The sequence below is a fragment of the Hypanus sabinus genome, chromosome 6 (genome assembly GCF_030144855.1).
Source record: "Hypanus sabinus isolate sHypSab1 chromosome 6, sHypSab1.hap1, whole genome shotgun sequence".
Lineage (NCBI taxonomy): Eukaryota > Metazoa > Chordata > Chondrichthyes > Myliobatiformes > Dasyatidae > Hypanus > Hypanus sabinus.
The window spans coordinates 69,752,775-69,779,735 of record NC_082711.1 but is presented as its reverse complement, the minus strand read 5'-3'; the positions used below and the strand labels follow the sequence as shown (position 1 = coordinate 69,779,735).

General features: G+C 40.2%; 1 protein-coding gene across 1 annotated transcript in view; it reads right to left on the bottom strand.

The window, feature by feature from the left end:
* Positions 1 to 2,216: 2,216 nt before the first annotated feature.
* The window catches only part of vopp1b (VOPP1 WW domain binding protein b), a 51,115-nt gene continuing 26,370 nt past the window's right edge, over positions 2,217 to 26,961 (bottom strand). The window contains exons 2-5 of the mRNA XM_059972376.1: positions 20,973 to 21,031; positions 19,200 to 19,277; positions 15,976 to 16,127; positions 2,217 to 5,026 (exon numbers count right to left, since the gene is read on the bottom strand). Coding sequence (XP_059828359.1) covers positions 4,833 to 5,026; positions 15,976 to 16,127; positions 19,200 to 19,277; positions 20,973 to 21,031 — 483 coding nt within the window. The 3' untranslated portion in view covers positions 2,217 to 4,832. The remainder of the gene's footprint in view (positions 5,027 to 15,975; positions 16,128 to 19,199; positions 19,278 to 20,972; positions 21,032 to 26,961) is intronic.

Here is a 26,961-nt window from a genome sequence, read left to right as displayed (position 1 = left end):
CTTTTTGCACGAGTAGGGTTACTTTTTTATTATCATCACTGGGGTGCAATGCGCCACTTCTAATCATCAAATGCACCACTTTTGCTGCATGCGCCACAGGTTGGCCATCCCTGATTAACGGCATTTCGACCTACAAAATAAAAAATTCAAATGCCTGGCATTAATTTGAAAGAGATGACGAAGTCAGTAACACTGACAAATGGGAATGCTGTTGGGCACAGGGATTTTAAACATGCTTTGGATTATAATATGAATTCACAAAATGGTGTTGTGCATACTAATAACAAAATAGTACCTACTCTTTAAGCCCAAGCCTTGTAATGATTTAAGTTAGCAAAGTAACATACTAGTTTTGGGTAGCAAGTACAAAATCTGGCTGAAGATTGTGGTGCAGCTGGTAGAGCTACTGCTTCACAGCTCCTGCAACCAAATTCAATCCTGACTTCAAATATTGTATGTATGGAGTTCAGATATTCTCTCTACTAACTGCGTGGATTCTGCCAAGAATAAATCAAATGTAGTGGGCAGTTCATTGCAACACGAGGACAACACAGTGGTATTAATGTAAGATTAATACAAATAGATGCTCAGTGGGCCTGTTTTTGCACTGTTTGACTGTACTCTGAGTTGATAATGGGAGACCTTTCTTCCTTCGTCTTCTATCTTCTCTGATAAGATTCCCTTCTCCAGCTTCAACAATCAACTTCCCAGTTCTTTGTTTCACCCATTACCCATGTCTGGTACTTCCTCCCCCACCTTCTTAATGGCTTCCCTTCCTTCCAGTCCTGATGAAATATCTCAGCCAAAAACGTTGACTGTTTACCCTTTTCCATAGATGCTGCCTGACCTGCTGAGTTTCTCCAGCACTTTGTGTGCTTTGGATTTTCTCCTTTGTGATAATGGGAGAGGTAGGCAAGGTTAACTGAAAGCTGTAGAGGAAGGACTGGGGGAAGGATGAAACTGCAAAGACCAAATTTGTTGTCCAGAAAGGTAGTCCAGTTTAATTAATATTTGGCACTAAATGCAATCTTGATTTTTCTCTAACCCTTGGAACACATCAGAAATAATGTTTTTAATTTCAAAGATGGTAAGTGGCAATGACAGCATTCAAGTCTGCACTGCCAGTCAATGTGATCATTGTCACTCTATGCTAGCCTCAACTCTTTCTATGCCAGTTCTGCATAACCCTCTGTTCAATCTATGTGTTTTCTCTGATATACACCCAAATACTTGGCCTCTACCAGCCTCAGCAACAGAGAATTCCAAATATTCATCAACTATCTGAGAGATTTCTAGTTTTAAATGATCTGCCCCTTATTTTGCATGATTCTTCCACTAATGAAAACATCTGCCTGTCAAACCCAATGAGAACCAAAATGATTTGCACGGACTTGTCAAGTTAAAGGGGGCTATTGTTTGGGAGTTGTGTTGAGATTAAATAACAATTTGACCATTATGGTTCATGAGGTAGTATTGCTGTCTTACCTCTCCAGCAAATTGGTTTGAACCCAACCGTAATGTTGTCTGCGTGAAAAGCTTGCACATTCTCCTTATAACCACATGTTCTTCACCTGTTCCTTGTGTTTCCTCCCACAAGATATACTATTTGGGAAGATAATTGGTTCCTTAAAGTCCATAGGTGAGTAGGAGAACTTTAATGGATTTGATGGGCAGGTGAGATAATAGATTACAGAGAAAGCCAACATTGATAGGATGGTCCAAATGGCTTCCTAGATTGTATAGAACAAAAACAAACTTCTCTCATGTTTGCGCTCATTAAACGTGAGCAAACTACATTATAGCAAGTTTTACAGCTGAACCCAATTCAATCTTCATCCAAAAATCTACATTAGAGCAAGAATGACTGAAAATAGAGGGGTTCCCTTTCTACCGAAGTTTTTCTTTCCTTATCACTAAATGCACTGTTCACTAGATCTTCAGAGATCAAATTTCATTGCTGTGCATGAGAATTACTATTGTTTAGTTACAATGAAATCTTGGGATTAAACAGCATTTTGTTATCTATAAGATAGCAATTCAACAAACTAAATCATTAAAGAACATACTCTTGAACAACTTCATGCCTCCAAAATTAATAAGCCCTTTGATAAAAAGGGAAAATAACTGGTAAAAAAAGTATTTGCTGCTTTTAAAAATGCTTTCTAATATACATATAGCAATGCTTTCTCATATATATATATATATATAGCAGTTAGCATAGTGCAGAACTAAATTTATTTTTACACAGATTTTTATATTAAATCAAAAATTCTATTCCATTAATTGACAAATCACACATGAAATTGGTGCTCAGAATGAAAATTTTACAAACGGCTACCTTAGTACAAGTAGTTGATAGAACTGAACATCATGAATACAGAGATCAAGCATTTGGCTCCAAAAATTGAAGAACTACTGAAAAATATACAAATTGAAACAGTTGATATACTTTAAAAAAAAAGTCTCAAATACAGTCATGCATCTTTCTGAACACCATAATGTTGAGAAATTATTTAAGGGTTTTTAAATTAACAAGACTGACTTCACTATGAAAAACCAAAAATACAATAAGCATTAACATTACTAAATTCTCAGTCATACCATTTAAGTCTAATTTCCTACTTATTTGAAATAAATTTACAAAGCACTAAATGATTCTTCATTCGCCATTAAATATAATCCATTTATGGAATATTCTAGAGTAAACATCTCTAGCTAGCCACTGTAAACCTGTGTTTCACATGACAAACCCTTATACAAAAATTTATTCAAAGCCTTCAAGGTGCTATTTAAAATACAGTGCCTTGAAAAAGTATTCAGCCTCCACAACTAATTTCATACTTTATTGTCCCAATTTCTAAATTTAAAATATATTAAAGTAAGATTTTAAGCTAATCTACAAAACATTGTGCATCATGTCAAATCAAAAGCAAAATTTCCAAAACCTGTCAACAATTTACCAAAAATTTAAAACCAAAATTGAGGCTGAAAAAGTATTCATCCCCTATGCAATTACTACGCTAACTTTCCTCAGGTGCAATATGGTATATTATTATCTTACCGATTCATCCAATTTGTTGATGTAGAAAACTGGAAGGAGAATCATCTGTTTTCAATTAATTCAAAAATAATTTCACGAATAAATAACCCTCTCTCTCAAAGTCCAACAGAATGGTAAATTTTCCACAGCCCAAACCACAAAAAAGACTAAAAGCGTTCAAGACAAGTCAGGGAAATGATTAGAGAGAAGAATAAATCTGGTGAAGAGTACAAAACCATCTCAAAAGCACTAAACATATCTTGGAGTTCAGTCCATCTTGAAACCACACACTACCAAGGTCAGGCCACCCCTCAAAACTCAGCCGCTGGAGAAAAATGGCACTTGTAAGAGAGGCTACTGTGGCACAGTCATTGAATGAGCTGCAGATGTCAGTGGCTGCAACTGGGGATAAAATTCATGGCTCCACAATCTCCAAGGTCTTGCACAAGTAGGGTGTTTATGGAAGAATGGCAAGGAAGCAGCTCTGGCTAAAAAAAAAATATAAACTTGCCCATAAAGACTTCACTTGCCCACAAAGCATCACTTAGAAGATTCTGTTAAGATGTGGAAGGTGGTCTTGGGGTCAGAAGAGACTAAAGTGGATAAGCCAGATAACGCCATACCAACTGTAAAGTATGGTGGATGTAGCATCATGCTATGAGGATGTTTTTGAGTAGGAGGACTGGAAATTTGACTGGAAGATGAATGCTGCTAAATACCAGGAGATCCTGGATAAAAAGCTCTGCTAGAAAGCATTTAACTGGGAAGGAAGTTGGTCTTTCAACAGGATATCAACCCAAAGTGCACTGCCAGAGTAACCATGGAGTGGCTTCAAATGAAGAAAATTGATGCCCTTGAGTGGCAAAGAGTTGTAACCTTAACCCAATCAAACACCTCTGGCAAGACCACAAGATTGCGATCCACTGCTGCCCGCCAACCAACCTGACACAGCCTGAGCAATTTTGTAAGGAAGAATGGGCAAATCTTGCTCCACCGCATTTTGTATAAGTCTCTATTAGCTTTGCACAAAGAATATTGGCTGCAATATCTGCAAGAGGTGGTTTTAAGTACTCGGTAAAGGGGGATGAATACTTTTGAACTGCTGATATTTCACTTTTTTTAATTTTTTGCTTTTCATGGTTTACAATTTTCCCTGTTTTCTGGGCTCTACTGTGAAAAAAGGACATGTGATTCACAAATAAAAATTCAGTTAAATTGATCAAAATCCCTAGTTGCAATACTCATTTATGTGAACAAAGGTTTGGGAACTAAATACTTTTAAAAGGCACTGTAAGACTAAAATGAAATGTTAATCCATAAAACATTTCAATCTATTTTCAATGACTTTAGCAGTTATCAACATACATCATAAAAATTGAATGTCTTCTGCTTAGCTAACCAGTATGCTGATTAACAAGTCCAGTTAAACTGAGAATGATTTTTCTTCTATTTTAATCAAATCAAAAACTGTCAAATATTCAAAAGGAAGACAATTTACTTGTAACCATCATCGGGAAAAGCAGTTTAGATAATCTCTGCAGAATCTGATGCACAGTTTCTTCCAAAATCCCAATATAAATTTTCAGTTTTCAAATAAAACATGTTATTTTCTTTAAATTCCTGATCATACATGCTTAAGTCACTACAGTATATTAACTTATCAAAAGCAGAGCTAAATGCAACTCCTAGGGTGTACTGAGGTCAAGCACATATCACTGAAGATTTGCAGCTCTCCAGACTGTCTATAAAAAGGTAAAAATCGGCAACTGTGATGTTTGCTGAAATCGAATGTTTATCTCTCTGATTGCTTATTTGTAGTTTTTACAACTTGCTCATAGGGAGGGGGTGGCTGATTGCAATATGCTGGTGGGGGTGGGTAGGCTGGGTTGAGGAGAGGAAAATTTGGCTGGATTTGGAAAGTTGAGGCAATGGGATTAACAACAGGTGCTCCAGGTTCTGTATAATATTGCATTCCACTCTGAGTATCTGTAAGAAAATAGGAAAAATATCTTATAATCAAGGATGACACTCACATGAAAAATTACCTAAAGAACACAGCAGTACAGCAGAGCATAGGCCCTTCTGCCACACTGTAGTGCTGACCTTTTAACCTACCCCGAGCAATCTAACAACTCCCTTCTGCATAGTCCTATATTTCCTTTTATCCACATCCCTTTAATATACCTGCCACTAACACCACCCCTTGCCACATTCCATGCATCCATTGTGTAAAAATAATACTGTCAAACTCACGCTCTGGAAATCAATCTGCAGTACTGTGCAAAAGTCTTAGATATATATAGACACTTATTTACCCAATACTGTTTTTGTCATGGTGGAGCAGAGAGCAAGTTTGTAAATCTGGCAGGAGTAAAGGATGTTGGGTTTGGTAAGGGTGGAGCGCCACGGGGAGGGGTAGGACAGGTAGCAAAGAAGGAATGCTGGGGTGGGGGATGGCATGGGTGCAGACACACCCATCCCTGTGACACCAGGCAAGGTTATTTGATTCCAAACAAGTGGCTTATTGATCATTGCAGCACGTCTCTCTGGTGCTTCCTGCTCTCTCTCTCCTCACCCTTCCCCTTTTCCCAGCCATGACTCTCCTCTTCCTGCTCCTTTCCCACTCTCAGTCCACAATAAAGACCCGTATCAGAATCGTTTATCACTAACGTGTCATAAAATGTGGTTTTTTTGTGGCAGCAGTACAATACTGTAAATTTATTAAGGTACTATGCAAAAGTCTTAGGCATCTTAGTTATATATAAACACGAGAAAGTTTGCAATGCTGGAAATCCAACCCAACATACAAAATGCTGGAGTATCTTATCAAGGGTCTCAGCCTGAAATATCAACTATCTATTCACTTCCAAAGATGCTGCCTGATCTGCTGAGCTCCTCCAGTATTTTGTGACATGTTCCAGCTATTTACATGTGCCCAAGACTTTAGCACAGACCTGTACATGCAATCTGAATTAAGTTTCATGTAACAAATCAGCAATACCTCAGCAGTAGCCTGAGATTGCCACTCTCCAAAACTACAAAAACTGTCTAAATACAGCTAGCATGAATTCTCTACAAGTAGATCTTCTAACTTCTATAAAATAAAGACAGACTTGGTGATTATTACAACATAATTACACATTTTAGGTTTATAATTTGAGTAAATTTTAAAAGTAGCATTTAAGCCAGAAAAACATTGTCAGCAAGTTAGATTATTTTTAAATATACTAGAAAATTAGAAAGAAAAATAGGTTTCCTTTCAAGTTTCAGCAAGTTTACACAGTGACCAGTGAGGTTTGATCAATGAGTTCTCAGTCTGATCATCAGCTTGTGTTAATTCATGGATGTCTACTGGAATATCTGTTTCTAATTTAGGCTTCCAAGTTCCTGCATGATAGCCTCATATTTCCCCTTTCTCCAATTAAACGTTTCCCTAACTTGTCTGTTCCTATCCCTCTCCAATGCTATGATAAAGGAGATAGAACTGTGATCACTGTCTCCAAAATTCTCTCCCACTGAGATCTGACACCTAATCAGGTTCATTTCCCAATACCAGATCAAGTACAGCCTCTCCTCTTGTAGGCTTATCTACATATTGTGTCAAAGAAACCTTCCTGAACACACCTAATTCCACCCTATCTAAACCCCCCACTCTAGGGAGATGCCAATCAGTATTTGGGAAATTAATATCTCCCACAATAACCCTGTTATTATTACAGAATCTGCCTACCTATCTGCTCCTCGATGTCCCTGTTACTATTGGGTAGTCTATAAAAAAAACACCCAGTACAGTTATTGACCCTTTTCTATTCCTGACTTCTACCCACAGAGACTCCATAAACAACCCCTTCATGACTTCCTCCTTTTCTGCAGCTGTGACACTATCGCTGATCAACAGTGCCACACCCCACCTCCTTTGCTTCCCTCCCTGTCCTTTCTGAAACATATAAAAGCTTGGCACTTGAAGTAACCATTCCTGTCCCTGAGCCATCCAAGTCTCTGTATTGGCCACAACATCATAGCTCCAAATGCCGATCCACCATTGGTCTGAGCGTGTCCCTTCTCTATCACCTGCCTATTCTCCCTCTCGCACTATCTCCAAGCTTTCTCTATTTCTGAGCCAACCTCCTGTTCCTCCGTCACTTCAGTTCGATTGCACTCCCCAGCAATTCTAGTTTAAACTCTCCCCAACAGCCCGAGCAAACCTCCCTGCTAGGATATTTGTCCGCCTGGGATTCAAATGCAACCTGTCCTTTTTGTACCGGTCATACCTACCCCAAAAGAGGTCCCAATGATCCAGAAATCTGAATTCCTGCTCCCTGCTCCAATCCCACAGCCACGCATTTATCCTCCACCTCATTCTATTCCTATACTCACTGTCGAGTGCCACAGGCAGTAATCCCAAAATTACTACCTTTGAGGTCCTGCTTCTCAACTTCCTTCCTAACTCCCTGTAGTCTGCTTTCAGGACCTCTTCCCTTTTCCTACCTGTGTCGTTGGTACCAATATGCACCACGACCTCTGGCTATTCTCCTTCCCATGCCAAGATATCGTGGATGCGATCAGAAACATCCCGGACCCTGGCACCTGGGAAGCAAACTACCAACTGAGTTTCTTTCCTGTGTCCACAGAATCACCTGTTTTACCCTAACTATAGAGTCCCCTATCACTGCTGCCATCCTCTTCCTTCCCCTACCCTTCTGAGCCACAGGGCCAGACTCTGTGCCAGAGGCATGACCACTGTTGCTTCCCCCAGGTAGTCCGCCCTCCCCCCCCCCCCCCCACCAATAGTACTCAAACAGGAGTACTTATTGTTAAAGGGGACAGCCACAGGGACACTCTCTAGCATCTGCCTCTTGCCCTTCCCTCTCCCGATTGTTACTCACTTACCTGTCTCCCTAGGCCCTGGAGTGACTACCTGCCTATAGCTCCTGTCCATCACCTCCTCACTCTCCCTGACCAGACAAAGGTCATCGAGCTGCATCGCCAGCTCCCTAACATGGTCCCCAAGGATCTGCAGCTCAATGCACCTGGTGCAGATGTGGCCGTCCGGGAGGCTGGGAGTCTCCGGGACCTCGCACATCTGGCACAGAGCACAGAAAACTGGCCTCACACACATACTACACACAGTACTCTACACTGATAACCTACCTCACCTCGACCCTTTATCGCCGAAGCCCCGTTGAACCAAAGCCTTCCTACTCTTGTCTCCCTCTACTCTTATGCCCACTGTATAAATCTGTCTTCTTTTTAAACTCTTCTCGCTTTTCTCACTGGCTGACCTCCACGTGCTTGCGCAGTCGTGCCCCGCTCAAATATTCAGAAACTGATTCTTGGAGGGAATGATTAGGCAATACACTACAGGTTTTAAAATGTTAGAGCCAATGGCTGTGTGCGTGGATAAAGTAGGTGTCACAAAAGGTTAACACCAAGGATAAAGGTTTGTGAGATTAAGTGCAATATGAGCATGGCTGGAGATCAGTTTGTAATAGAAAACAAATTAGGGAAAAATAGGTTATTTGCAGTTAGAATGTTGTAATAAGTGGGATGCATGAAGAATCAGTAGTGCAAGCATTAACTTAAAATTGACAGCATATTGTGTGCAGAAGGATGGGCAGGAAATTCTGAGCTTTTCAAAGGAGATAGGAACATTCACCAAAAGGATAACAAATAGGATGTGATAAGAAAGAAAACAAGAGATTTTCCACTGAATAACAATGGTCCACAAGCAACACTAGACTACTATCAATATTCAGGGTGCCACATACTGTACTAAGTTAGCATGGAGATATGGCAAATAAAATGTTAGGCTTTATTGCAAGGAGAATTGAATAATACATCAAATGAAGTTTTGGCAATCTTTCTGCTGGGATCATACCTAGAAAACTGTGAAGTTTTGACTGGCTTATAGACAATATGCAGTGCCTATAAAAAGTATTCACCCCCACCCCCCCGAAGTTTTCATGTTTTATTGTTTTATAACATGGAATTACAGTGAATTTAATTTGGCTTTTTTGACACTGATCAACAGAAAAAGACTCCTGGCAGAAAACCTGATGCAGTCTACAGGAGAACAGAGACGTGAGAGAAGATGTGTTTACCAGCAAGACAATGACCCCCAAGCATAAAGCCAAAGCTACACAGGAATGGCTTAAAAACAACAAAGTTAATGTCCTGGAGTGGCCAACCTCAATCCAAATGAGAATGTGTGACTGGACTTGAAAAGGGCTGTTCATTCAAGGTCCCAATGCAATCTGACAGAGCTTTAGCAGTTTTGTAAAGAAGAATGGGGGGGAAAATTGTAGTGTCCAGATGTGCAAAGCTGATAGAGACCTATCCACACAGATTCAAGGTTGTAATTGTTGCCAAAGGTACATCTATTAAATACTGACATGAAAAGAGTGAATACTTAAGCAATCAATTATTTTGTTTTATATTTGTGATTAATTTAGATCACTTCGCAGACATCTGCTTTCACTTTGACATAAGTCTTTTTCTGTTGATCAGTGTAAAAAAAAGCAAAATTAAATCAACTGTGATTCAATGCTGTAAAATAATAAAACAACAACTTCCCGGGGGGGGGGGGGGGGGATGAATACATGAATACTTTTTATAGGCCCTATACTTTAAGCCAATTCAGTGAAGTTTCAACAGATGGATTCTTTAAATTAGGGGGCTGACTTGTGCTGAAAGATGAGCAGATTGGACTTCCATTCTCCAGCATTAAAAACCTCATTGAAACAAGATTCTACTGTGAGAATGTTTCCCTTGAGGATGGGAAAATACAGGACTTCAGAAAAGTTCAGCCTCAAACAGGAGAATAAATTTAGTGGCAATTTACTATAATTTTTCTACCGAGCATACTGGAAAAGTAGAAAATTTATTAAAGGCAGAGATACTGTACGTTTCTGTACAAGAGAAGTCAAAGTTGTATGGATTTGGCAGAAAATTAAATTGGGAGTCAAATATTCGATCAATCTAATTGAATGCAAGAACAGGTTTAAGGGGTTGCTATGGACAACTTCAATTCATACATTTATACCTTGTAGTGTCAGAATATATTCCAGGGGAAAATTGAATAAGCTAAAATGGACCATTATAGCATTATCTTGAGAGATAAATTATTGATGTAGGAGGAACCAAGTGCAAATTCCTATCTGCCACTCTACTGCATGTTATTACATCATGAGCACGGCAGCAATTAGTGTGGAGAGACAGCCTGTGAGGATTCTGATTCAGATTAGATTTTTGTCATGTACACCACAGTGCAATGGAATTCCTGGCTCATGTGAAGCAAAGAGTAAACAGTATACTTGGTGATAAATGCAACAATAGCTGGTATTATGTGGGCTCAGTCAAGCAATGAAGTTATGGAACATAAATGCTGGGCTCATGGCTGAAACTTGGGCCGCAGGATAAGTGCAAGCCTTAGCTGGGGTCTGACAACACCTATTCCATATATCAAGGGGGTGCCATGTTCCTATGGTTTCTCTCAACACTTCCTGTTAGATGTGATAGGAGATGGAGTCTCCCAAGAAAAGCGGGAGGTACATTTTTTTTTTCAGTTTATTGTTTCCTTCTTTATAATTGCACAGCTAGAGCAATGGGGATGTCAGGCAGGGTCCCAGGTGACTTCACCTTCAAGTAGTACATCCAGCTGCAGCTTTTAACACTGTTAAGGAGTTGGGAGATGGAACTGGATGAACTCCGGTTCATTTGGGAGGGTGACAGACAGGCCACATACAGAGGTAGTTACACTCAAGATGCAGGATACAGGAAACTGGGTGACAATCAGGAGGGTCAGGAGGGTTAAACAGCCAGTGCAGAGTACTCGAGGCCATCCTCATCAACAACAGGTATACCACTTAAGATACTGTTGTTGGGGTCGGGGGGGGGGGGGGGGGAAGAGAAAGAGAATGATCTAGCAGAGGAAAGTCACAGTGGTCAGGTCTCTGGCATGGAGTCTGGCTCCATGACTCAGAAAGGAGGGAGACTGGGGGAGGGGGGAGGAGGAGAGGCAAGCTGTGGTGATAGGGGATTTGTTAGGGGAACAGAAAGGAGATTCTTAGATGTGAACAAGATTCTCAGATGGTATGTTGTCTCCTATTTGCCAGGGTCTGGGACATCTCAGATAAAGTCCTTAGCATTCTTAATTGGGCAGTTGAGCAGCCACAGGTCACGGTTCATGAAGGTACAAATGGCAGAAGTAGGAAGACAGATGAGGCTCTGTCTTAGCACAGTAAGCGCAGGGAGTTTAGTGGTAAATTAAAGGATAGGACCTCCATGGTTGTGATCTCAGCATTGCTACCTACCCATGCCAATGAGCTAGTGAGGCCAAAAATAGGAAGAGCATACAGTTTAACATGTAGCTATCGAGTTGATGTAGGAAGGAGGGCTTAGGCTTTTGGGCTCTGTTCCAGGGAGGGTGGGGCCTGTACAGAAGAGACAGTTTGCACCCAAACTGGAGGGCGACTAATATCATAGCAGGAACGTTTATTAGTACTGCACTGGTGGGGGGAAGGGGGGGGGGGAGAGAGAGAGAGAGAGAGAGAGAGAGAGAGTTTAAACTAGCGTTGAGGGAGCTGAGAACCACACTGCCGGATCAGACGGTCGAGCAGTTGTGGGACTAATGTTCTGAGTTGCGAGAAACCCAAGGTTGTGATAGTAGGCAGTTTTAACTTTCCACATACTGAGTGGGATACACATACACATGCTGTACTAGGACTAGGTGGGACAGAGTTTGTCAAATGTGTTCAGGGAAGTTTCCTTCATCAATGTATAGAGATCTGAACTAGAGTGAGTGCGATTCTTGATCTGTTATAAGGAAATGAGATAAGACAAGTGTCAGAAGTTTGTGTAGGAGAACACTTTGCATCTAGTGATCATGCCATAGTTTCAAGACAATTATAGAAAAGGATAGATCTGGTCCTTGGGTTGAGATTCCAAATTGGTGAAAGGCAAATTATGATGGTATCATAAAGGATCTGGCAAATGTGGATTGGGATAGGCAGTTTTCTGGCAAAAGTATACTTAGTAAGTGGGAAATGTATGTGTTGGAATAAAAGGCAAGGAAACAGTATTAGGGAACTTTGTATTGGTTAAGAAGGTTACAGAAAAGGTGCAAACCAGCTATAAGCAGGTAGGAACAAATGAGGTACCTCAGTGTAACAAATATAAAAGAACACTTAATAAAGAAATCAGGAAGACTAAAAGTCATGAGGATGTTATAGCAGACAAGGTGAAAGAGAATCCTAAGGGCTTCTACTGATACGTTAGAGCAATAGGGTTGCAAGGGCCAAAATTGGTCCGATGGAAGAACAGATCGGTAATCTATGTGTGCAGCCAAAAGTGATGGGGCAGTTCTTAAATGGATTTTTTACATCTGTATTTACTCAGAAAATGGACAGAGTCAATAGAAGGCAAGGGATCCTGCATGGAAGGTTGGTCAAGAAGGTTCAGTCCCTTGGAATTAAAGATGTAGTAGTAAACTGGATTAGACATTGTCTTTGTGGGGGAATCTAGAAAGTGATAGTAGATTGTTGTCTCTGACTGGAGGCCTATGACTAGTGGAGTGCCACAGGTCAGTGCTGGGTCCATTGTTGTTTGTCATCTATACTAACAATCTACATGATAATGTTGTTAACAGGATCAGCAAATTTGTGGATGACAGATTAGTGGTGCAGTGGACAGCAAAGAAGTCTATCAAAGCTTGCAGAGGGATCTGGACCAGCTGGAAAAATGGGCTGTAAAATTTCAGATGAAATTTAATGTAGACAAGTACAAGGTGTTGCTCGTCAGTAGGACCAACCAGGGCAGTAGGGCACTTAGAAGCCCTGTAGAACATAATTCTACAGGTGCATAATTCATTAAAAGTGGCATCATGGATCCAGAAAAGAGAATTTAGAGCTATGTAGAAAGTGAGAAGCAGAATCTTCAGGGTAGTAATTTCAGGATTTCTGCCTGTACCACACGCCAGTGAGGGTAGAAACAGGATGATTTGGCAGATAAATACAATGCTAAGAAGCTGGTGCAGGGGGCAAGGCTTCAGGTTCTTGGACCACTGGGATCTCTTCTGGGGGAGGTATAACCTGTTCAAAAGTGACAGATTGCACCTGAACCCGAGGGGGACCAATATTCTCACGGGCAGGTTTGTTACAATTGTTGGGGAGGGTTTGAACTAATTTGGCAAAGGGGTGGGAACCGGAGTGAAGGGACTCAGGAAAGGATGGATGATAAAAAAGTAAAGATAGCACACAGACTGTCAGGAAGGAGTTAGTTGCAGCCAACAGGCTGAGTATCAAATCATTAGGGATGCAGAATCAGAAAGGACAGCAAAAACAGTACTCAAGGTGTAGTATCTAAATGTGCGTATTATAAGAAATAAGATGGATGATCTTGTTGATATGGCAAAAAGGCAAGTGTACGGGGTTGAGTAGGATCTACTGGAGCATAAAAGATGCATTGTTTGCTGTGTAACCAAAACTATGTAGTCAGCTTTGAGTTTGATATTTGCTATGCATGTATCCAATTTAGTAGGAGAATGAAGTCTTAAGACTGTAGAAGATAATGGTGTGTTAATAAGAGGTAGCTAAGAGATGTAGATTAGAACATGATTAAGTCAATGGGTAGAAACAATAGTGGCGGATGTACTTGTGATACGCAACTGTAGACTGATTGGATATGCTAATGCAACTAAACCAGGAGATTGCTATTAAAAATGCTATGTACAAAGATCGGTGGGCAATCAGCGACTAGCTCAATGACCGTCTCAACTTTGATTTGCAAATTAAAGGTTAACCCTTCTTGAAGAATCTTCTGCGTCTCCTGGTCGTTTGTGGAGCACAAGAAACCACGACAGATCCAGGCCATCCAGCGATCATTGAATGATTGCAATGATGGAATGGCAGAGCAGATTCGATGGGCTGAATGGCCTAACTCTACTCTTGTATCTGATGGTCTTCATTGCTAGTGATTGAATTTAAGAGCGGGGAGGTTCTGCTGCAACTCTGCAGTGTAGTGGGTCAGGCTGGAGAACATCCTTATTTGAGGAAAGATACACTGGCGTTGGTACAGAGGAAGTTCACGAGGTTAATTCTGGAAATGAGTTTAACCAACAGTATGAGGAGGCATTGTGTCACCTGGTATAATACTCAAGTGGATCTTAGAGAAACATAAAATTATGAAAGCAATAGATAATATAAGCCATAATAGGGTAAGGAAAGTTGTTTCTACTAGTAGAAGATGTGAACTAGAGGACATAGCCTCAAGATTTGGGGGAATAGATTTAGAACAGAGGAAGAGAAACTGCTTTTCCAAGGGAATAGTAAATCTATAGAATTCTCTGCCCATGCCCAGTGAAGCGGTAGAAGCTACTGTATTAATTAGCTTTAAATAGTGAAATTTTTGCATCGTAGGGAAATTCAAGGTTATGGAGAAAAGATAGTTAGCTGGAGCTGAGTCCATGGTCAGATCAGCCATGATCTTATTGAATGGTGCAGCAGACTTGACAGGCTGGATGGCCTATTCCTTCTCCTACTTCTTATGTTTTTAACTAAGAATAGCTTGCCCATTCCAGGTATTAAGCTGATAATGAATCTTTGAATTGATTCCAGTACATAACGTTTCCTTAAATACAAACAATAATGCACAGAGTAGCCTTGAAGTAGTCTCACAATTGCCCCATATAACTCAAACAAACTTCCAGATTTTGCATCTCCCTGTTAATTTAAAAAAAAATTCCTCGAGTACACAGAAACTAGGCCTTTCTGAATAATTCATTCAGATATTCTAGTACTTGAACTCTTGCATCTCTATTTAATAGAAGCTCTTTTTTAAAAAGAATTTCTTGCCAAAATGGGCAAGTTCATATTGTTTCACTTACTAGATATTTGTCCACTCAGTTAAGCTATCATAGTCTCCATGTCTGCATACTAAATCAGGGACTCCCAACCTGTGGTCTACGAACACCTCCATTAATGGTAGGGGTCCATGACATAAAAAAGGTTGGGAGCCTATGTGCTAATATTTTTTCCACTCAACTTCTTCCCTTCATTGCTCTTCACAATTTATTTTCCTATCTATTTTTGTCATCAGCAAAATTATCAAATTTATACAAATTGTATATAGTTGTAAGATCTTGACAATGACAGATATTAAGCATTTGTCTCCTCTCTCTCTCTCTCCTTCCAATTCTCCTCCAGTCTCCCAATTATTGTCATCTTTCTCTAGTACCTCCTCAAACCATCCCACCCACCTCACCCCTTCCTGGTTCTATCCATTCACTACACTGTGCAACCACATTCGCCTACCTCCTCTTTCTGCTTCTGGTTCCAAGTGCCACTCACCTTTCCCTAATGGTTCTTTGTTTTACCATTTTCACCACCTATATTTATCAGAGTACAGCTCAGGTAGCCCTTTTTGTCCTGTTAACTCCCTCCAGCAGCTGTCTCCAATCTCCACACTCACCTCTCCCCACCCCCCACTTGATCTGCCTCTCCTTTCCCCCTCTATCTTTCACTAACTCCTAACTTCAACCCTTTTTCCTTCCTCTACTACCTGCCTGTCATCTTCCACCCCTCCTTACCCAATCAGCTTTAGTTCCTCTCACCACACCCCATTTTTATAACGACCATCTTAATTTTCCACTCAGTACTGAATCAGATTATCAACCTGCAATGTTCCTTTCCTCCACAGATACTGAGTTCCCAAGCAGATTCTCTTTCTGAGTAAACAGGCAGTTACAGTTGTATTTGGTTAATACTCAATGGAAACAGAACTGCTTGGTCCAAGATCAACCAGATTTTAGGTATGCAGGTACTTCACTGCTCTGGACAATTTTCTTTGTGTTCTATTTTGTAGACAGAACAATGTTCAACAGAAATGTGATTACTCATCGGCACAAATTTACTCCTAGAATTTGAGTGTTTAATACTTACTTCCTGTAGTCTGACAACCAGTTGTGTTAACAGGTTGCCTGGTGAAACCCACTGTAAAGGGAGGGTCATCGGTCATTTGAGGAGGATGCAGTCTTCTCCGAATGAAGAAACCAGCTCCGCAACAAAATAGGACCCCCATCATTAAAAGAAACCTGTGAATAGCAAAAGGAATCATGCACAAGCATTTTATAAAATTATATGGTACGTGGATGCCACTGGCAAAGCTACCATTCATTACTGTCAATCCCCTTGTCTCAGTGGATCCAGGATTTCAACACTGTTATAAAAGGAAGAATGACAAAACATTTCCAAGGCAGTAAAAAAAACCCATAGAAACATAGAAAACCTACAGCACAATACAGGGCCTTCAGCCCACAAAGCTGTGCCAAACATGTCCCTACCTTAGAACTACCTAGGCTTTACCCATAGCCCTCTATTTTTCTACTTACATTTAAGGAAAACACTCAGGTTGTTTCCTTGGGCCTCTTTCCCTCATCCTTTATGTCTATACAAACCCAAAGTAAACTTTGGATTAATCCCTTTCCCTCAATTCTACTCTTCCATTGTCTTCATCCAAGTACTCATAGAACTTTGGGAGATCCAGATCACACCCTCAGTTAAGCATTTTCCCTCCAGTTTTTCCTCCAATAAAAACAAATCTGTACTTCGTATTATGTCCTCATGCCCTAGGGTCTAAGGAACCTAGATGTTATTCACACAAAACCTGTGCACAACATCATGCTTTTATGTAATTAGCTAGAAAGTACAACTCAGTTTTATAAGTATAACAATTCAGTAAGATATTAAAGGCTATGTATTCAGCTAAATCAAAAGTTGATCCGTAATAGACTTCATTGTACAAAGCTGACTGCCTGCGAATAAATATTTTGATGTTTCATAGTGTAGATAAGGAATGCCTACTGTTCCAGTACCAGACCACATCTCTGCAGAGACTAAAGAGCAAAGCTCCAGAGTTCAGGACAACAAAGAGGTGATTGCGGGAGGTAAAAGAGCAACTATGAGTTGGTGGACTGGGCTGTGTTCAAGGACTCATCTGTGCATCTGAATGAATACACCATGGTTGTCATTGTCTTTATAAAAACAGCTGTATCCCCACAAAATCATTCAGGGTCTTCTCCAACCAGAAGCCCTGGATGAACTGAGAGATCTGCAATCTGATGAGGGCCAGATCAGAGGCTGTTGGCTAAGAGAGTTACAAGAGGTCCAGGCATGATCTCTGGAAATCCATCTCACGGGTGAAGTTGCAATTCCAGACTAAACTTGAATTAATGAAGGATGCTCATCAGTGTGGCAGACCTTGAATGTCATCACCTCTTATAAACTTTGATCAAGTGACATAGGTGACAACAGGGTTTTGCTTCCAGATAGGCTCAATGCCTTCTATTCTCACTTTGACTAGCAAAATAAATAGGGATCATCACAAATTTCCACAACCCGATGATACGGTGATTTCAGTTTCTGAGGATGACATGCCAGCAGCCTTTAGGAGGATGAACCCACGAAAAGCATCCAGCCCAGATGTGTTACCTGGCTAAGTATTAAAGACCTGTGCTGATCAACTGGCTGTTCACTGAGATCTTCAACCTCTCACTTCGGCAATCTGAGGAACCCACCTGCTTCAAGCAAGGTTCACTTGTACTGGTGCCTAAGAACGTGGTAGCCTGCCTCAATGACCATCATCCAGTAACACTTACATCCACAATGAAGTTATTTTGAGAGGTTGGTGATGAAACCAACTCCTGTCTGAGAAATAACTTGGGTCCATTCCAATTTGCCTACCAAATTCAGTAGGCAAGTTTTGGTAGGCAGTCCAAATTTGCCAATTTGCTCCAATTTGGAGCAATAGGTCCACAGCAGATGCCATCTCATTGGCTCTTCACTCAACCCTGGAACATCTGGACAACAAAGATACATACTTCAGGATACTCTTTATTGACAAAGAATCAGCATTCAATTCCATCATCCCCTGAAAATTAATCAATAAGCTTCAAGACTTTGGCCTCAATACTTCCTTGTGCAATTTGATCCTTGATCTCCTCACCTGCAGATCTCAAAGTCATTTTGGATTGGTAACATCTCCTCCATGATCTCCATCAGCACAGGTGTACCTCAAGGCTCTGTGCTTAGCCTTCTGTTTTACTCACTTTACAATTATGACTGTGTAGTTAAACACAGCTCCAATTCAAGTTTGCTGATGACTCCACTGTCAAAGTAAATCAGCATAAAATCTGGCTGAGTGATGCCACAGCAGCAATCTCTCAATGTCAGGAAGACCAAGGAGCCGATTATGATTTCAGGAGGAAACCAGAGATCTATTAGCCAGTCCTTGGAGGATCAGAGGTGGAGAGAGTCAACAACTTTAAATTCCTTGGTGTTATCATTTCGTAGAACCTCTCCCGGGCCAGCACACAAGTGCAATTATGAAGAAAGCACTGTGGTGCCTCTACTTAGGAGTTTGCGAAGATCCTGCATGAAATCTAAAATTTTGACAGACTTTGATGGATGCATGGTGGAGAGTATACTGACTGGCTGCATCACAGCTTGGTATGAAACACCCATGACCTTGAATGGAAAATCCTACAAAAAGTAGTGGATACAGCCCAGTCCATCACAGGTAAATACCTCCCCACCATTGAACATGTCAACACAGAGCGTTGTCATGATAAAGCAGCATCCATCATCAAGAACCCCCACCACCCTTCTTCAGTGCTGCCATCAAGAAGCTTTAGGACTCACACCATCAGAATCAGGAACAGTTATTACCCCTCAACCACCCGGCTCTTGAACCAAAAGGGATAACTTTACTTGCCCAATCATTGAAATGTTCCCACAAGCTATGGACTCACTTTCAAGGACTCTTCATCTCATGTTCTCAATATTCATTGTTTATTTATTTGCTATTATTATTTCTTTATTTTCGTATTTGCACAGTTTGTTGTCTTATGCACATTGGTTGAATGCCTAAGTTAATGATGTCTTTCATTGATTCTATTATAGTTATTATTCTGTTATTGATTTAATGAATATGCCCACATGAAAATTAGTGTTAAGGTTGTATATGGTGACATATATGTACTTTGATAATAAATTTACTTCGGACTGTATCAAAAACTGCTAAGATTTGCAGATATTGATTGACGGCTTCTTCCCCCTCGCATTTGATTACACCAAATCCAAGCGTAAGATATCACACAAAAACTTACCAAAAATACCATAATCGTTGAATAGAGAATGCTCGCATGCAGCATCTCGTACCACAGCAATCTTCATATGCACGACAGCTACGAAAATATTGGATAATATTTTAGCTATTGGATAATATTTTAGCAACATAATAGCTAATGTATTATGTGGATCAATCTCATTTTTTATGCCAACATAAAGTCCTTAAGGACAATACAGCCAGTCTTATTCCTGATTATTTCATCATGTGGTGCAAACACCAATGTTCTTCCTAGTTTTTAAGCACTCTGTCTCAAACTAGGAAACTGCAATTTCAATTCCACTACAGAATTTAAAATATTAGATAAGCAAACAGTAACAAGTGCAGCAGTGAAATATTGCTAGCACTGGCACGTGAAATCTTTCAGGGGAAGACATCAATCTGAACCTCAGCTGGTTAACAAATATCATTGCTTTATTACACCTTAGCCAGCGTACAAAGAAGAATTGCTAAATATCCCCTTAAGCAAACTTGACAGAAGTAGTTTATTACTTCTCAGCTACAAAGGATCTGTATTTTAATAGGTCAAGGTGGCTAATGCTCTGCTCTCACCAAAAATGGATACAATTGTTCAGTTCAGTTGGCTGCTCAGTAGTGTTTCTGAAGTTATGACAGAGGCATGGAAGACCAGCTTAACCTAGCTGGGTCACAAGGCCAAACATAAGAGCAAAGGCAAGCTTCTCTTCAAAAGTCTGTTATTGAGAGATAACAGTCTGATTAGAGGTTCTCAATACAAAAAAGGATACAGATGAATGTTCAGGCCTTTATTTTTAAATATTGCCCTGCCAACTTTTATTTGTGCTGCTGACCTTAAATTTGAAGTTCTGTTGGACCACATGAGGGCAGCCATGTAGTTTCAGCGGAGTTTTTCAGTCAGACTGAAGCACATTTACAAAAACCTGTTTATTTGTGCCATCAAAATAATCTTTTTATTCTTACTCAATTGTAATGACAGTGTTGCCCAAATAAAGCACCCGGAGCTTGGATATTTATATCCTAACTCCTGTGTTCCGTTGAGTGGAGAATGACTTACTGCTGAAATATGTACTTCATTCTTCACACACAAGGAGAGCAACACAGTAAAAGGACTGATTTCAACACAGGATTGGCAGAAACAAGACAGGATTGTGTAAGTGTGCTTTAGTATTGAAAACAAGATAGTGTCAGCAAATTCCATTAAAAAATTTCACCGAGAAAGCAGTTTTAATGAGGAATTTTCCACATAGAGGAGGTGACTTAACATTTTCATCTAAGGTGTATCTAGGGCATTTTCCTTTCAATCTTCTTTTGTGCATAATCTTACAGAGATAGCACACAGACTGTTAGGACTGTTAGCCTGTGGGTTCAATTAATACTGGTGACAACGAGCAAACTTTTCAATTTCTCAGCAAGCCCTTTAATGATTATATACCACATCAGCATTCATCTTACCAAAAGAGTAAGATGACTTGAGGATGTAACCTATAGCAATACATTGTTGCTTTATGCCTCAACCCCTAAAACCACAGATAAACCCGAGTATGAAGTTCCAAATAGGCATACTAATAAAGGACAAATCATTTATATTAATATACATAACCTATAATTTAGAACTGAACTCTCCATATTTCATATTTTACACTAGGAAAATATTTAAATTTAAACAACCAACTAGAATCTTCATCTGTCCAGGTATTTATGACTGCTGTATTTGAGCAGCATTAACAGTGTGACATACTATAAGAAAACATACATTAAGCTCTAAAATACTTACATAAAATAGGTGGGATATCCTGCATCCACATACCAGCAATATTTTTTGGCTGCTGTACACTGGGGAGTAAGAAGAAATAATTTGTTTTTTTTAAACCAACAGATTCTATTTTGCATCCTCAGTAGACAAAATACTTACTCAAGTACTGAAACCAAGTCAAACCCTGTGCTCCCACTTCGATTTAGATCCCGTGTGTCAACAGGATCATATTCAATAATAAAAAAGTCCCATATGTAAGCCAATATTTCAAAGAATTTTTCTTAATGCGCATACTTTCTTTGTATTTCACACAGTAAAGTTGAGCATGAAGCTGCAAAAGGAAATGAGGTGATAAAAGATACATCGAGCCACCTATAAATAATTTTTTTTTAAATCCTCTAATTATTCACAAATGGTTAGTCAGCATTGAACACACACGGATTAAATTACTGGACTAGAAATCTATAGGCCAGAACGAACAACCAAAGTTCAAATTCCACTATAGCAAGTGTGGAATTTAAATTCAACTAACATCTTAGAATTTGAAAAAGATTTGTTAATAATGATGACCATACATAAATTACCAGGTTATCATCAAAACCCATCACACAAGTGTCTTTCAAGGTGGATCTGTCACTATCTGGCATGTATGATTCTCTAGGCCAGTGTGTTTAATTCTCAAGTACCTCTGAAATTGCTTAACAAAATCCACTTGAGGGGCAAATACAGATGGACAATAAATGCTGGATTTGCCAGTGATGGTCAGATCACAATATAAAACTGCAGCATTAAAATAAAAGAAATCATATCACGGAATCCAGCATGAATCAGTAGAAAAGGAAATTTGGCTTCAAAGATGCTGAATTAGCTCATGGTATGATGTAAAAATAAAACTGAGACCTTTTGTCTTTTTGGCTTTCACACAAGATAATGCAGTCTCCTGATACAACTTTCAGTTAACATCATAGGATGAAGAGCCTGTTCCTGTCCTGTATTGTTCTATGTTCCACGTTTCCCATTGAATTAGACAAGTCATTATCAGAATTCAGCCCTTGCTGGCAAGACCAGCATTTATTACTCATCCCTAATGACTCCTGAGAATATGGTAGCATGTCACTTTATGAATTTCTACAGTTCTTCTGGTTAAGGTACTCCAATAGAGCTATTGATGCGGAGTTTCAGGACACAGACCCAGTGATGATAAGAGAAACTGGCGGCAGAGTAGCATAGTGGTTAGTAGTATGCTATTACACCAGTAATAGAGGTTCACTTCTGCTGTTGTCTGTAATGAGTTTGTACATTCTCCCAGTGGGTTTTCTGAGGGAAAGCAAGACATCTTCAATCTCAAGAATTTACCTCAAATTCATTACCTCACGCTATTTAATGATATTTATTTATATTTGTACGTGAACAGTTTGTTGCCTTCTGCACTCTAGTTGATCTTTCATTGATCCTGTTATAGTTACTATTCTATAGGTTTGTTGAGTATGCCCACACAGTGAATCTCAGGGTTGTACATGGTGACATATATGTACTTTGATAGTGAAATTTATCTTGAATAATTTCAAAGTTCAAAGTAAAACAATGAATGTGTCATTTCATGGTGATTTGTGCTGCTTTTATCAGCATTGGCATGTTTCTGCCTCTCTTCTCTTATTTAGAGCAGTATCTTGATATCTCCTCCTGAGAGTTTGATTATTATTGACATACATCTCCAATTATGCCCTCAAACAGTTCATCACTATTCATGCTGTGATCTATCCAGACAAGACAAAAACTGTTAGCTTTTGGGCTTATTACTTTCACTTTCAAATACATGGCTATTGCCCCTGCAAACTTCCTTTCTGGTTGGCACTTTGAAGTTATTCAGAACCTAACTTGGGTCTATGTGATGCAGCATCCATTTTATTACACAAGTTGACACTTAGGCAAGGAACAGCTACCCAGAGGATTTTTAAGGCAACAACTGTCAATTCAATTGCCTGCTCTTTTTTATTAAAGGAGTAAAACGGATCACAGTCATACTCAAGTTTTAGCCAACATATCTGGGAGATTACCCCAGATACAGTCATACCACCAAAATTATAATAAATTCAAAGTTTTCTCCAAGAGACCCATGTAGGCATGCCTACTGAAAAAAAAGTTTTGCTAGGAAAACATTAGTTTGCAGAAACATGGGAGCAGGGCAGAGAGAATGCAGAGCACAGGAACACCGCAGAGCACAGGAACACCACAGAGCAGGAGAGTAAACGTGCTCCTTCCTTTGGACCTCCAGAGCCAAGTCACACAATTCACAACCCATCCTGGCACTTGCCAATTGTCAATTCATTGACCACATACAGTAGCAAAGCTAGCCAATGCGTGCAACCCACTTACTTCTAGGTTTAGTACTCAAGCTTTAACAATAGTACTGTTGACCTGAAACCCTGGTAGCCCAACAACCATTTGGTTAAAAGAGAAATTGACAATTTTTATGCTCAAAGACCATTAACTAAAATCAAAAAGCAGAGGTTCAAAAGACAAAGACCCAACTTTTCCCCTTGTAGCTGTAGAAATTTTTCAATACATCCTTGGTATAAATAAATGCTAGTTTCCCAAGTCTTGCTTTTCAATAACATCAATGTTTAATTGATGGCTGCCATCAGCAAAAATGGACAATAATCGTGATATATCATAGTAAATTCATTATCTGACTGATCCAAGCTTGGCTCCATTGTGCTATTAATGTTCAGTTCTAGAACCATATTTGATTTTTCTTTACACATAGGCCAGCTGATTCCACACAATAGATGTGCTTGTTGCTTACAGCACTCACATTTGTGTGCTGTCTTACCCTTGTAAATGGGAACAAAGAAACTTAATTCAGTTACAGGCATGTTGATGGAACAAATGACTTCATAGTTCCCAACACTAATGGTCAGATACCATTCAATATATACCAGGTGATTAATTTCAAAACTTAAACTTGTTGAAAGAGCTTCCCTGGCTTGATAATATAATTTACAAAGAAAAATAACGTGCTTCTAATGGTGCAAATGTAAAACACTTCACTGTAGTTACCTGTCTTCCCCATTTTCTTGAGAAACACCAATGGCCTATGGGTGGGAAGGAGGCAAGAATAAAACACCTAACACTGAGTTCTGCAGTAAACTGCTCAACTATTTTTCATGTGTGTAAGCTAAGGAGGTGGGGCAAAGTTAACATGACACCAAACGGCAATTCTGTTGCCTGCATCTTCGGATAACTTTATTTCTATCCATCCTCTCTCTTTTTTTCCCCTTTCAGGGTGTGGGGGTTATTTTGAAAACCCTGACCTGGAGTTATACTCTGACTTTGGTTCTTTGTGGGAATGGTGAGAATATGGAGAGGTTGAGGGGTACGTGTAGAAGGGGGGGATGAGGTGTAAGTGTAGCAAAGTATGTGTACAGGACTGGGGACAGAGTATGTGATTGGGGAAGTGCAGGAGGACAGGGAACAAGTAACTAAAATAGAGTAACAGACGGATGTGGCAACCACAAAGAAAGGGAACCTTGCCACCGCAAGACAATGTGTCTGGCAAAGTATCTGAGCTGTATACCTATTCCAAGTGTTTTGCTTGTGTCTATACCTATTCCGAGTATTTCGCTTGTGTCTATACCTATTCCGAGCATTTCGCTTGTGTCTATACCTATTCCGAGCATTTCGCTTGTGTCTATACCTATTCCGAGCATTTCGCTTGTGTCTATACCTATTCCGAGCATTTCGCTTGTGTCTATACCTATTCCGAGCATTTCGCTTGTGTCTATACCTATTCCGAGCATTTCGCTTGTGTCTATACCTATTCCCGAGTATTTCGCGTGCTTAGCTATGCAATAACCAATCAATCAATGAATTTGAATCGGTAACCATATTTGCGAACGTAGTGCCCTGCTTTTGGGTAAAAATATGACCTCTGTAAACCAACAGATTCGGAGTTGGCTACCGTACACCAAGGTGCATGTGGCCGCGAACTCTACGCTGAATAAAAACCGTTTCAGAGGTTAATTCGTGTCTCTGATGCTTTTTCCTCAACTGAGCAGGTTAACAATGGGACCGCTCTCAGGGCCTCACAACCGACCGTTTTTTTGATATCCCAAGGTCACAGCCTTCAGGGTTCCAGGATTTCGTGGCTCTGGGGATGTGCTGATTCTAGGCCGGTGCTCCTGACTGTAGTGCCAGGGAGAACACGGAACATCAGAAGCAATGGATTAGCTGCTCGGGGTTGAGTAGCTGAAGAGCTGAGGCTTTTTGGTGCTGCCTCTCCAGGCGAATAAGTAGTTTTTGGGGTACTGCAAGTCTGTGTCTTTATTGATGCTTTGCTGCACACTTCAGTGCTTGGTGCTGATGCTTTTTTGCTGGTATGGGGTGGGGGGGGGTTTGTTGACTTGCTGCTGCTTGTGCATGGGGGGGCTTTGGGGTTCTAATGTTTTAACTGTCATTCATTCTTTGGGGCACTCTGTTTTCGTGGATGTCGGTGAAGAAAAAAATTTCAGGATGTATATTGTATACATTTCTCTGACATTAAATGCCTCATCTAACACCAAGTTTTGGTTATTTCAACAATATTGGTAACAATAACTACTTGGAAGTCAAAAATAAATACTAAGAGATCAGAGAAGTGCTTCAAACATCAGATCCATCTAATTCCTTGCAATCACCAGTAAAACTTTTAAAAACATTGAACTCAATATTCATAGTCACATAATTTAAACTTCAAGTAAACACCGTGAAAATATGCAAGACTGAACTAAGAGCTTTGCATGAGGTGTGAAGGATCAAATGGCAACTATTTTATTTTAAAATTATAAGACAGGTAAAATGAACCAGTTCTGAAATATTAGCAAAAGAACCTTCTTAAATCTAAACCCATCATTGGTAACTAAAAGCTAAAACTGCTTTTAGTACAAAACTGCTCCAATTGTATTTTTGTAATGTAAGCTTCCCCAAATGGTTTAAGTGATTAAATGTTGTGTTGACCCAGCTTAATCCTGATTTGCATGTCAGTAATAGTATTAAAAGAATTTTGAGCTCTGACACTCATACAGTGATAAAGTCTAGTTAATGTATACGTTTTCCTTCAACCCCAAGTCACTATTTTACTTTAGGTTTTGCGGTGCTCTTTGAAATTCACACTTAATAACAGCAAGATCAAAATCTTCACCACGATTTTAAAAAATACCTTGGGAAATGGCATAACTATTTTTCTCCTGTATAGACAATAAATGGAATAACCACCTCCTGTGACATAAATTTCTACAACAGAGTTGGATCTGGGAATGAATATAACAATTGTAACACTTAAGTTAATGATCAATATGGATATCTGAAAAACTCCCATGATTCCCCCTGGTTAAAATTCCATTGCCTGTTTATTTCAGGATTGAAATACATTCAACTGTGATTACAATAATTAGTACTACAATTGATTCCAGTGAATTGGGCCAACAATTAATCAGGCTGTAGCGGTGTGCTACATGCAGCGCTAAAATTACGACACGGAGTCGGTAACTGCAGTCGAAGGAAAAAACTTTATTCGAAATCTTCAGCCTCACTTTTAAGCCTCCCTCAACCTGCCCCCCCATGGCGCAGAGGCTCCAAAGCTCTGTGCTCGCAAACCCCCGTAGGCTATCTAATTGTGAGTCGGTTCGGATGTGCCAAGAAATGGGTCGCCACATAACCCCCCCCCCCCCAGAACCGGCGACACACCCCCCAATGTCCACAGTCTGGGCCAGAACCTGCTTGGGAGGTCGGCCTCTGCGCCGAGGTGCCGGAAACTCGGCCGGTTGCGCCAGGTCCGCATGGGCCGGTTTGAGGCGGTCCACCGTGAAAACCTCCTCTTTCCCCCCAACGTCCAGCACGAACGTGGACCCGTTGTTCCGGAGCACCATAAACGGCCCCTCGTATGGCCGCTGCAGCGGTGGCCGATGCCCGCCCCTTCGTACAAACACAAACTTACAGTTCTGTAGGTCTTTGGGTATGCAGGTCGGGTGCC